We start from the raw sequence: 12,150 nt of genomic DNA, 5'->3' as shown, positions 1-12,150 counted from the left end.
CCGCCCCTGAAGGCTCAGCATCTCCCCCCGCCCCCTCCGCTCCCACCGCCCCTCCCTCGCTCCCTCCCCCCGCCGCCGGCCCCGCCCCTCGCAGCCCCTCCGCAGGCTCCGCACAGACAATGGGAGGGCGGCGGAGTGGAGCGAGTCGTAGCGATGTTGGAGGGTGTAGATCGCTGGCCTCCAACTGGCCTGGGGAGAAGGCAGCCCGCTGGGAGCGAGGGCAAAACCGCCCTTGAGGCTCCAAGGTGGGTGTGTTGGGGGGAGGGAAGGCTACCAGTGTATGCCAAGCGCTGGCGGGGGTGAAGTTCAGGTTGGCATGGCTGGCACCACCTCCCTTTCTGTCCTAAACTCTTTCAGCGGGTCTCCCCAACCCATTACTGCTTGGGCCACCGGAACTTCCCTTCCTAGTCCCTGTGATCTTAGGACCTGGCTTTAACCCCTTTTCCCCAGTGTGGGGCCCAGGCCGCCTTGAACCAACCAGCAAGTCCCTCTCTCTCCAACCTGGCTCTGGGGCTGCTAGCTAGAGGCTGTGCCAGGGATGGAGTGAGCGTCCAAAGGGAAAGCCTAACAGAGACAGCAACAAGAAATCCAAGGGACGCAGGAGTACTTCAGCCCTAGTCAGTCCCTGGAGTCCTCCAGGCTTTTCCAGATGGCCAGGGGGTGAGGCTGGGTGAGGTCCCTGTTCCTTAGAAGAGAAAGGAATGAGAGGAAGAAATAAGCTGAGAGAGAAGAGACTGGCCAAAATCATGGACTTTGACCTAGCATCATTGTTCTCCCTTTTTCCTTGATTTGGGGGAGGGGGGGAAGAAACAGATATCCAAGGCCTGGACCCCACCCACGGGACTAGTGGAGACAAGTAGGGGATTCTGGCACCTTGGTGTCAGTTTGGCTCAGGCTCTTTCTGGTTGTAGGGCCCTAAACAAATCACTACACTGAACTCCAATTTCCTTTCCTGTAAAATGGAGGTGCTGGTACTGTGGTCTTTTGGTCACCTGGGATCATTGAGAGAATGAGAGAGAATAAAAAGACTGTTGAGTTTTCTAGAGATGCTGTAAGGAGCATGGCGGGGTCATTTTCGTGAGGGCCTATCTGTGCTCTTCTTCTCTGTTCCACAGAGAAAAGAAATGAGAAATAGAATGGAGACTTACCCAGATCAAGTGTCTAAAATAAGGCCAACTTGCTGTGTTTGCTGGAGTGGATACAGTAGAATCGGATTTTGTTATCAGAATTGCCCTGGAGCTGGACAAAGGTGGCTCAAGCCTATAAATCCTAGTTACTTGGGATGTTGAAATTGGAAGGATCATGGTTTGAGGTCAGACCAGACAAATAGTTCATAAGAACTCCGTCTCCAAAATAACCAGAGCAAAATGGACTGGAGGTGTGGCTTAGGAGTTGGAGCTTCTGCATTGCAACTGCAAAATCACGAGTTCAAACCCCAGTCCTACCAAAATAATAATAGTAGCTCACACATACACAAAGAATCACCTTGGATTCTGATAACAAGTGATTGGCTAGTTATTTCTCTGACCACATCACCTTGGGAAGGAAGGACTAGCATTCTTCCATGAACAGATCCAGTCATGGGCAGGGTTCCCATCTACCTACTGGAGACAAGAGCCTGGCATGACAGAGACGTGCCAGTGCTGGCTTTGCAATCAGAAAGACCTGGGTTCTCAGACTGTTTCTTTAGCTGTAAAACAAGGGTAAAAAACTGTATTATTGTGAGACAGTGGCATAAATGTTGCTTTTCTTTCTGAACTTCTCAACTATATTTAACTGCTAGGAAAGCTCAGATGAAAGAGACAGAGAGGAGGCCAGATATGGTTGTGCTACACTCCTGTAATCCAAGCACTGGGAGGGAGATGGAAGGAAGAAGAGTTCAAGGCCAGTCTGGGCTACATGGTGAGACCGTCTCAAAAACAAGCAAACAAGTGCTAAGAGCGCAGGCCTAGCAAGGGTGAGGCCCTGAAAGATACTGATCAGCTTGAACCATGCCAGAATTGAACCCAGAACGCTCAGATCTGTTTTTTTTTTTGTTTGTAGTTTTTTCTGCCCTGGGGTTAAACTCAGGGCCTTTTGCTTAGCTAGGCAGGTGCTCTACCACCTGAGCCAAATCTCCAACTAAAATACTTCCCTTGGCTTTTTGCTTAGGATGTCCAAAGCCATTGGACTTCCCCACCCACATACACTTTTGGCATTCATTCATTTACTCAGCTAATGCAGCATTTCTTCAGGTGTACTACTTGCCAGGCTCTGTGCATGCTGCATTACAGGGTGAGCCAAACAAGATTGGTTGCCTCCCTTTAAGGAGCTTGCTTTTTTTTTTTTTTTTGCTATCTTAAATGTCTTCCTTTGCTAAATTGAACTCATGTGATTTTTCACAACTGGATGACAGAAATATTAGGATTAGGTCTACTTTACAGAGGAGGAAATTAGGCACCCGAAATTAAGGGCCCTCAGTGGCACAAAAACATGAAAGTTCTGGGATTTAGCCCGTGCTCCAGGGGTTCCCATTCAACAGTGAATAAGAGGTTGCTTTTGTTAGGAATATCTGTCTTCATTATTCTCTTGTTTCATATACTGCTTCTCCCACCTCCAACCCCTCCCCCCCCATAAAATACTCTTCCCCATAAAATATTCTTTCTCATAATCATGGACGCCTGTAAAGAGTAGGCCTCCACAGCCAAATCTCTCACTCCGCCTGCGCGACCCAACACGCGACTTCCGGCCACTCAGACCCACGTGATCAAATACCCATACTGCGCATGTCTACTGTAAAGTGGGACTATACCACTTTGCCTTACAGAGGGGGTATATTTTCTATGTTTTTTTAAATTTAAAACAGTTTCTGATATTAAGCTTATATTACCCCAGGTTTTTATGAAGAATATAAGTGCGTCTGAGGTGGCAGAAGATTAAACATCAGAAGGGAATACATACAAAAGTGAAGTGGGATTTGGGCTCTCCCCTTCACAGATAATGGGAGAAGCCTGGCCAGAGCAAGTTCTTTCCTTTTGCTGCTGCGGCCGCAGCCATGAGGTAAGGGCGCGCGGGTCTCCTAAGTGGGGTGATCCGGCCTGGCGGGGACAGGAGGGGTTCGGTGCCGTAACCTCGGGTGGGGAAGAGGAGATGCAGGCAGCCTTGAAGCGGCCGGCTCCGGAGCTTGTGGTAGACGGAGCACTTTAGGCCCCGGCCTCTAAAGGATGGGGGTGGGGAGTATCGCGGGAACCGGGGACCCGGAAAGAGCTGCCCCGGCAGGCGGCGCGTCCCGCGGATGTTCGGGGCGACCCACGCGGGTAGAGCAGGGGTAGCGGCGGGAGCTAGGCTGTGGCTCCCGTGCTCGCTAAGCACACCCGGAGCCAGGCAGATCTCTGCTTCCATGTGACGTGGGACAAGCCTCGGGCAAGCCTCCGGCGGCCGAGGCCTTGCGGAGCTCTCTGGCACTGCTTCCACCCTGGTTAATTGTAACATCTCTAAAGTTAGTTATATAGTTCATTACTATAACAAAACGAAGACATGAGTCCAGAAAGTAAAGGAATATGTCTACTCTAAATACAGCTGAATACCAGAAAAGGCATAAGCTCTCTCCTTCCAATTTTGTTTTTAATGTCCGAGAACAAAACAGGCACAAAGAGGTTTAGGCATATCTTGGTTTTAAGTCTCCTACTGTGGCATCATTCATGGCTTTATCAGTGATCTCGGTTTGGGGATGATTATTATAGGATGTGTGGATGGCAAAAGTCTTGGGGATGGGGGGGTGTTTACCCATATATATGACTTTTATCCACTTGTTTTGTGTGTGTGGTACTGGGTTTCGAACTCAGGGTTTCACCCTTGCTAGGCAGCTTTATCACTTGAGCTACTCCACCAGCCCTTTATCCACTTTTTATACCTTATGTGAGGTGCACAATATTGAAAGACTAGATTAGAGCCAGGTCCTGGGCTAGAGGAGTGGCTCAAGTGGTAGAGTGCATGCGCAGCAAACGTGAGGCCCTGAGTTCAAGCCCCAGATACTGAAGAAAAGAAAAGACAGTAGAGGGCAGGTCCTGTTTGGAGTGCAAATTCTTATCCAGAAGTGCTGTCCAGTGTCTGATAGTGCTGTCTGTGTCCCCCAGTATGCTCAGGCTTCAGAAGAGGCTTGCCTCCAGTGTCCTCCGCTGTGGCAAAAAGAAGGTCTGGTTGGATCCCAATGAGACCAATGAAATCGCCAATGCCAACTCTCGTGAGTACTTAGAATCTCAGGTCCTTCTCCAGCCTATCCCTTACCTTGTTTGCATCACAGAGATGTACAAACAAGACAATTGTGTTGACCCTTTTCAAACCTAAGAAAGTTCACAATCCAAGAGACCTATAAAATAGAGATGTTAAAAATACAAAGAGAGGAGAATCCCTTTCCTGACATTTGCCTGGAGGTTACTTTTGAAGCAGATAGATTAGAGGAGATGTGGAGGTTTGTGAAAAGAAACCCTGATCTAAGACTGGGATTGAGGACTAGTGAGACTAGAGTGCAGATGAAGTGATGCAGTAGAAAGATCTGAAGCCTCAGATTTTTCAGTAGAGGCCTATTGGCATATGGTTATTCAGGCAATTAAAGAACTTAAAAAGTAGAAATGTGGGGTCTTCTTTTTTTTTTTTTTTTTTTTTTTTAAAACAAATAATAACCTTTAAGTGTTTCCAGTTTTTGAGCTCTTTGGGCCCAGGATATGAACAGTATCTGGCCTGTCCTAGGTTGCAGCTGGGACCCACTCAGTCCCTAGGCGCATTGTGCTCTTCCAGGTCAGCAGATCCGGAAGCTGATCAAAGATGGACTGATCATCCGCAAGCCTGTGACAGTGCATTCTCGGGCTCGATGCAGGAAAAACACCTTGGCTCGCCGAAAGGGCAGGCATATGGGCATAGGTAAGCATGATTTCCCCTTTTTCTCTATAATTTAAATACTAGGTGCAGGGATTGGGGCTTAGCTCTCTGGTGGAAACTTTCCAACCTTGTGGGAGGCCCTAGGTTTCCTCCCCAGCACTGCCAAAAAAATAAATGATAGGTGTTGATCCACAGGATCTTTTTTTCTTTTTTTTCAAGATGTTACCTCACGACTGGCAGAGTGGCTCAAGTGGTAGAGTGCCTACCTAGCAAACATGAGGCTCTGAGTTCAAACCCCAGTGCCACCAAAAAAGAAAAGAAAGGTCCTACATTCATGCTCTTAAGAAGTTAATGAGAATGGGGAATACTTGCCATGTTTGAGCCAGGTGTGGTGGCACACAACCTTTAATTCCAGCACTGGAGAGGCCTGGATCTCAAGTTCAAGGCCAGGCTGGGCTTTGTAGTAAGACCCCCATCTCTTCTCCCCACCCCACAAAAAAGAAAAAAGTTGTTTGTGTAAGTGTGATTGAAGGTGTGGCTGGAGTGGTAGAACCCTCAGTTTAATCCCCAGTAGTATAAACAAGTAAATGGGAAGGAAAAAAAAGGAAAATCTGTACAATCATAATATGTGGGGGCTGGCTGAGTGGGTCAAGTGGTAAAGCACCTGCCTAGCAATGATGAGGCCCTGAGTTCAAACCCCAGAACTGCCAAAAAATAAAACAAAAAACGTGAAGCTACAGTGGTCCTGGGTAACTGATTTCTAATTCCCTTACCCCGCAGGGAAGCGAAAGGGTACCGCCAATGCCCGGATGCCAGAGAAAGTGACCTGGATGAGGAGGATGCGAATTCTGCGCAGGCTGCTCAGGAGATACCGTGAATCTAAGAAGATTGACCGCCACATGTGAGCTCACGGCAAGACCGGTTTGCCACCTAGATTGCTCAGTCTTTGTACAATTCTTTCCGTCACTGTGGCCTTAGGGAGGAATCTTTTCTAAGAAATTTATCCCATTCTGGTCTGTTTTTCTTTGTTGTCTCCTATGGCATCATGATAGCCCAAGAATTGAATTTATTTGCCAAGCAACTTCTTTGTGTGTAGGAACTGCACCAAAGTCTTGATTTGGGAAAAGTCATCCCTACAGCAGTAGGAAAGAAACTGTACAAACTTAGTGGTCCTTGAGTTAGAGGTACAGCTCAGCTCACAGGGGCCAGCCTCTAATGCCATCACTAACCAGAACATCTGCTTTTGTTCCTTGTACACTGCAGGTATCACAGCCTGTACCTGAAGGTGAAGGGGAATGTGTTTAAAAACAAGCGGATTCTCATGGAACACATTCACAAGCTGAAGGCAGACAAAGCCCGCAAGAAGCTTCTGGCGTAAGTGTCTTTAGGAATTGGCCTTAAATGTCATAGGCACTGGTTCTTTGACCTTGGTTGTAAGGATACTTCTGAGGTGAGATGTGCTGCTTCCTGAATCTTGGCTCGCATGCAGTCTGTTGGGAACGGCTGTAATGCTAGAGGTATATGCTCCTTCATTCTACACATGCCTGCACCACATCATTGTCCAGTAGGAACTGTAGGTTTGTTGAGGCAGGAGCTCTCATTTCTTAAACTCACTAGACCCAAAGGGTTTAGAGGTCTGATGTGCTTCTGTCTCACCAGCAGTTCATCTCTTCCCAAACTGACCATCTTTTCTCTTCCCTTACCAGTGACCAGGCTGAGGCCCGCAGGTCTAAGACCAAGGAAGCACGCAAGCGCCGTGAGGAGCGCCTCCAGGCCAAGAAGGAGGAGATCATCAAGACTCTATCCAAAGAGGAAGAGACCAAGAAGTGAAGTTTGCCCTCTCGTGTCTGTACATAGTGGCCTCGGTGATCAGTCATTAAAATAGAAAAAGTCTATCTTAACTGTTGCCTCTGCTTCTTGTAGTTTCTGGCTGCTCAGTGAGTTGGTGATTTGATATTCAGAGCTGGCCACACTGGGGCCTGGGATATAGGCCCACGTCAAGGGTTATTGTTCTGTTTCTTCCTCCTGACCCCTCCATCCATAAGAAAAAATGTCTTCCAGCTCATCTGTGTGGGATGTGGGGCCATCTTAGAAGTGACATAAAGATTGGCTTAGATCCACGCCTCCATGAAACTGCTTTTTAGGGCTGGGGTATGACTCAAGTGGTAGAGCACCTGCCTAGCAAGTGTAAGGCTCTGAGTTCAACCCCCAGCACCACTTAACAAAAAAAGCTTCAGGCAGCTGAAGAAGGAGGATTGAGTTTAGCCAGCCTGGGCAAAATACTGATACCCTGTCCTAAAAAGCAAGAAAACGAGCCAGGTGTCCATAATCTTATAATCTAATCGGCTCAGGAGGTAGAGATCAAGAGGGTTGTGGTTTAAGCCAGATAAAGAGTAGCTCAAGTGGTAGAGTACCGCCCTAGCAAACCTGAGGTCCTGAGTTTGAATTCTAGTACTGACAAAAAATATTCTTGCCCTTTACAAAAGCTCATTAGTTTTGCCTAGGAAGTGGTCTCAGGGTGTTGGTGAGAGGTCAGTTGTGACAACTGGTTACTTTTTTGTTAGCCAGTTATGCTTTCCTAGGTAGGTCATAGACTAGTGGGTTCAAGTGATGCTTTTGCCTCCAGAGTAGCTGGAACACACTGGGGAAATAGATTGCTAGTAGTCACTAATGATTCTACCAACTTTTCCTTTTAAATGTCCTGCTGTGGCTCTGTAAGAATAGAGTTGTCTGGAAGGGGAGGCAATGAAAAGCAATGAACCCAAAGTTAAGGAAATCAAAGAAACATTTTGAGACTACAAAGGACTCCTTTCAGCCAGAATGTGCCTCTAAATAGGCATTAAGGGAAGAAAGTACATCCTCAACTGAAAACCACCCATAGAAAACGGTGTGCTTATGCTTTCAGCTGTGCACTGAGATCTACACTTGAAATCTGCCCTGGGGTTCCAGGACAGTTGGGGATTCAAGCACTACTCTAAAACTCTTCTTCCTGCCCAAGAGTTCTTGTCTGGTTTTTATCTTGGTTTACACGAGCCACGTGGAGTACAAAGACTCCTCACCCAGCAGGAACTGGGATACAGACAACACGAATGCCAACCTTGTCATACCCATTGACTTGCTTAATTTGTGTCTGTTTAATTAATTTGTATCTGCTCTTAACAGGAAGTGGATTTTATTTTCCTACTTAACTGGTAATAATAACTGCCAATTTTTTAATAAAAAATCTGTTCTGTGAGCCAAGTACTGTGAGCCACTTTACATTGATTTTTACTGGTTTTCTAATCTTTACAACACCGTGAAGTAGTCACGATCTTCATTTCTCAGATGAGAAAATAGGTGAGGTGGCATGGGCTTCACAGCCTGAATGTAGGTAGCAGTAGGGTAAAATGGAATTTGGTAGACATGAGGTGGAGGCAGTGTAGCTTGATCCCCAAGACCTTGCTTTAGTTTGAGTCTTCAAGCCTTAGGTGATCCTGTGGAAGAATCAACCAGTGGAGGTGGGGAGAGTAGCTAGAGTTTTGGGTTAGTGAGGGTTTGGTAGTGTGAGGGACAGATGTCTAGTAGAAGGGATCAAACAGGAGTTAAGTACAAGGGTCAGCTGTGAGCTCTGGGTAAGACATTGGAAAGGAAAGCTGGGCCAAGAGAGCCACCTCCTTAGTACTGGGCATACCTTAAACTGATTGCCCTCTACCATTACCTCTGCCCCTCACTCCGATCCTGAGGAACCCTTGTCTTAGGGTGAACAATCAGTAGCAGCACCCTTCAAGGGGTGTGCAAAGCACATGGGGAAAAGCAGCACCCACGAGGAAGGGGCAGGTCTGCAGTGGTATTTTAACCAACAGACCCCTCAGCTCTGCCCCCAGTTCTGAGGAGGATGGGAGATCCAGAGGACTCCTCCCTCTATCGTCCATGTGGGGAAGGGAACACTGATTATTTCTGTACTCCCTTGTCCACTCAGCAGTCTCTGATTTATCTTTGGGTGCTTCTTGTTCTAAAACTTGGTGAGGCCTAGAAGGTTCTGGAAAAGCCTTGGCCAACTTCCCAGCTTGATGCAGAGATGTGTCCTTCCCAGGATTGGATCGGAGGGGAATGGTGTTGGAGACCACCTTACCCCTCTGCAGCAGAAAGACAGGGATGACAGGAGAATGAGGTATCCTAAGCACAGGTCACAGACTGAGCAGGAAGCATAGGAGCTGGTTCCTCCCTGAGCCAGGAGATGGTGCTGTTCTCTTGCAGTCTCCACGGGAACAGGCTGCAGCCTCACAGAACTCTTTGGTTAGTTGGCTGGATGGTGTTTCTGTTTTGATGGTACTGGGATTGAGGCTTTCTCAGAAAGTGGAAGAAAGAAGGGGCTGGTTGGGTTGAGTCTACCTCTTGGGAAGCCTTAAGCTTTGTCACTTTTCTGTTTTCACACATGCTAGACAAACAGCTCTACCACTGAGCTTTCCCACCTAACCTAGCCCCATGTCACTTTTCTAAACCTCACCTGCTGCTGTGTGGCCAGCACTTTACTCCTGGAGGGTACTTCTTTCCACCATGGGCCTCTAACCCCTTTGCAGGGCAGTACCCAGTGAGGGGGTGGTTCCTATTTCTAGGGAGCCTCAAGCAGAAAGAACCCCTAAATAAGTATCTCTTCTAGGTCCCAGAGCCCTGTGAAAATCCAATTAACAGCTATGTCTTGGGCTGGGGGTGCAGCTCAGTGGTGAGAGCATGTGCTTAGCATATGTAAGGCTCTGGATTCCATTCCCCTCCCAAAGGTGTGTCCTCATCATAGAATTTGTACACCTTTCCAGGGGGTTCATGGTTCCCCTAGGAAAGACTCCCTGAGCAAGCCCAACTCCTCATTTTCTAGATGAGGAAACCGAGGCCCAGATGAACCAATGACTCCCCAGAACCTCAGCGTTGCCTAAATACTAGTACCACCTGAATCCAATCTGGGTCCACACCATGGGTGGGTGTGACTCAGAGCTGGTACTGTGGAAGCACAGAGCAGAGCTGCTGCTGTGGGACTTCAAGCTGGATAAGGGCTACACGGGGCTTTGGCCTCCTTCCTGGTACTCTCTGAGGCCGAGACAGGGACAAGGTAGGCCAGCTCCCACAAAGCACAGGAGGCCAAGGCTGGACATGTGTGACTGCCTTCTTTGCATTCTTTTTTTTTTTTTTTTTTCTATGGTACTGGAATTTGAACTCAGGGCCTACACCTTGAGCCACTCCACCAGCCCTTTTTTTGTGAAGGGTTTTTCTGAGATAGGGTCTCGAGAACTGTTTGCCTGGGCTGGCTTCTAAACCACGATCCTCCTGATCTCTGCCTCCTGAGTTGCTGGGATTACAGGCGTGAACCATTGGCACCCAGTTTACTTCTTTGCATTCTTCAGTGGGTCCCCCAGTTGGTCTAAGCCCTGGGTGGCTTGGGAATGAAGACATCCAGGCCGAGGGGAGTCTCACTGTCTGTCTTTCCCTACCTCTAGTATCTACCTCTGCCGTTTTCGGCCTCCCCATCTCTGGCTCCCAGACTCCTTTCTGCATCTCCCCTGAATCCAGGTAAACTTTCCCCGACACAGGGCATACCAGTTGAAGCTCAGGCTGAGGTGGGGGTGAAGGGCATGTGTAGGTCAGAGACAGCAGAGCCAAATGTTGGATGGCCCTGCTAATGTGTTCCTGGGCATCCTTGCCCCAGGCTAATGGTGTCATGGGCCCAGACCCACAAGAGTGGGCACAGAGGCAGCAGAGGCTACCATGGGGACACCAGCTGTTCCCAGCCCCTAGGCTGTGAACATGCTGTCAGTGGCTCAGCCACCCGAAAAAGCTGCTGTGCTCAGCAGTGCAGCAAACAGGCTGGGGAGGAGGAGGGTCTAGGCCAGCTGCTGGCTGATAGAACACTGGGGGTGCAGAAGACTTGGCTACAAGGTTCTCACTGTCTTCAGTGAGGTGGAATTCTCAATCCCTGGAGCCCTTGTCCCAGCATCTCATGCTGTCTCTCTCCATCATGGTGGCTTAAGACACTGAGGGACTCAGGGCAGGGCAGGGAAAGATCTAATTGGACTGTCGTGACCACTGATTTACCCTGTGACCACGGACTATTCATTGGCCAGCTCTGGATCTCAGTTTGTTTGAAAAGGGCAGGGTTGGGCTATGTAGACTCTATGATCTTTGATAAAGCACTTACCTCTCTATGCCTCAGTGTTCTCATCTATGAAAAGGGTTCAGTATCGCTTTCCCTGCTGAGTTATTGAGTGGATGGAAGAGCATGAAGTTCCTGGCATGCTCCCCTGGGCACAGCAGGTATCTATTTATGTGCCTTCCCCTTTCTATAACCCTTCCAACTGGGTGGGTGACCCCTTTTTCCACTTCCATGGCCAGGGATCTTAGGAAAGGAGAAGACTGTGGTCTTTCTCACTCCTCCACCTTACCTCTATGGCCTTCCTCAGGTGAAGGGGCCCAGAGAAAGCTCAAGGAGGGGGACCCACGGTCTGGCCCCACCTGGCCTACCTAGCTTGGGTTGGGACACAGACCAGGGTGCAGGAGGGAAGGGAGTACCTGTCAGGAGGAACAGGCCTCTACCCTCTGCAGCCTGGCAGCGCCCGCGCTGCCCTGGCACCCCTGCAGCCCGCCTAGTGCTTGTTCACTCTGCCCTCAGACTATAAATAGCACTGGACGTGCTCGCCACGGCGGTGACGCGGCTAGGCAGGCGCTGGAAGGAGGGTGCTCTGCCGGAGCAGGTGGGCGGCAGGCCGGCTGCTCCGGGAGGGGCCAACGCCAGGCCCCCCATGCCAGGCTCGCGATGATGGGTTCCCAATGACAGGCGGGACTGAGTCATCTCAGGGTCTCAATGTCCGCAACTGTCCCGGCTGTCAGCGTCTTGGTCTCGGGCTTGGGGATCGCGGGGCGACGCTGATCTCCAGTGGGTACCGCGCTGTCCGGGGCTGGGAAGGGCAGGTCTCGGGGGAAAGGTCACCTCCGGGTAGCAAGCTCAGTCCTGATGCCCCGGAGATGGGGGGCCGCCCCCTGCGCGATTGAAGTGCCCATCGAACTGGAAAGTGACCGCCTCCCCACCCCTCCTTCCAGCGTCCCCAAACCTCCATTTGCCCCTTTCCTCAGGCCCTTTCTGCATCTTTCCCAGCTGTTGGCAGTCCCAGATCCCGCCCTCCTCGGGCTACCTCCGTGGAAGAGTGTGAGGAGGCATGTGCTGTGCCATGTTAGTGCCAGCCCCTTGCTGTCCTCTCAGAGGTCCACGATCTCAACTTCCTGCTCATGTCCTTCCTCTATCTCAGTCAGATACACGGAGCAGACAGG

The 12,150-nt window shown here is 49.5% G+C and overlaps 1 protein-coding gene across 1 annotated transcript; it reads left to right on the top strand.

Annotated features, from left to right (window-relative positions):
• Window positions 1-2,906: 2,906 nt before the first annotated feature.
• Window positions 2,907-6,758, top strand: Rpl19 (ribosomal protein L19). The gene is made up of 6 exons (XM_020172256.2): window positions 2,907-3,039; window positions 4,116-4,222; window positions 4,777-4,899; window positions 5,638-5,758; window positions 6,121-6,231; window positions 6,564-6,758. Exons 1-6 carry the CDS (start codon window positions 3,035-3,037, stop codon window positions 6,685-6,687), a joined length of 591 nt encoding a protein of 196 aa, XP_020027845.1. The 5' UTR covers window positions 2,907-3,034; the 3' UTR covers window positions 6,688-6,758.
• Window positions 6,759-12,150: the final 5,392 nt, after the last annotated feature.

Source organism: Castor canadensis, chromosome 11 (genome assembly GCF_047511655.1).
Source record: "Castor canadensis chromosome 11, mCasCan1.hap1v2, whole genome shotgun sequence".
NCBI classification, from domain to species: Eukaryota; Metazoa; Chordata; class Mammalia; order Rodentia; family Castoridae; genus Castor; species Castor canadensis.
The sequence above is the reverse complement of the archived record's forward strand: the minus strand, read 5'-3'. Positions and strand labels throughout refer to the sequence as shown.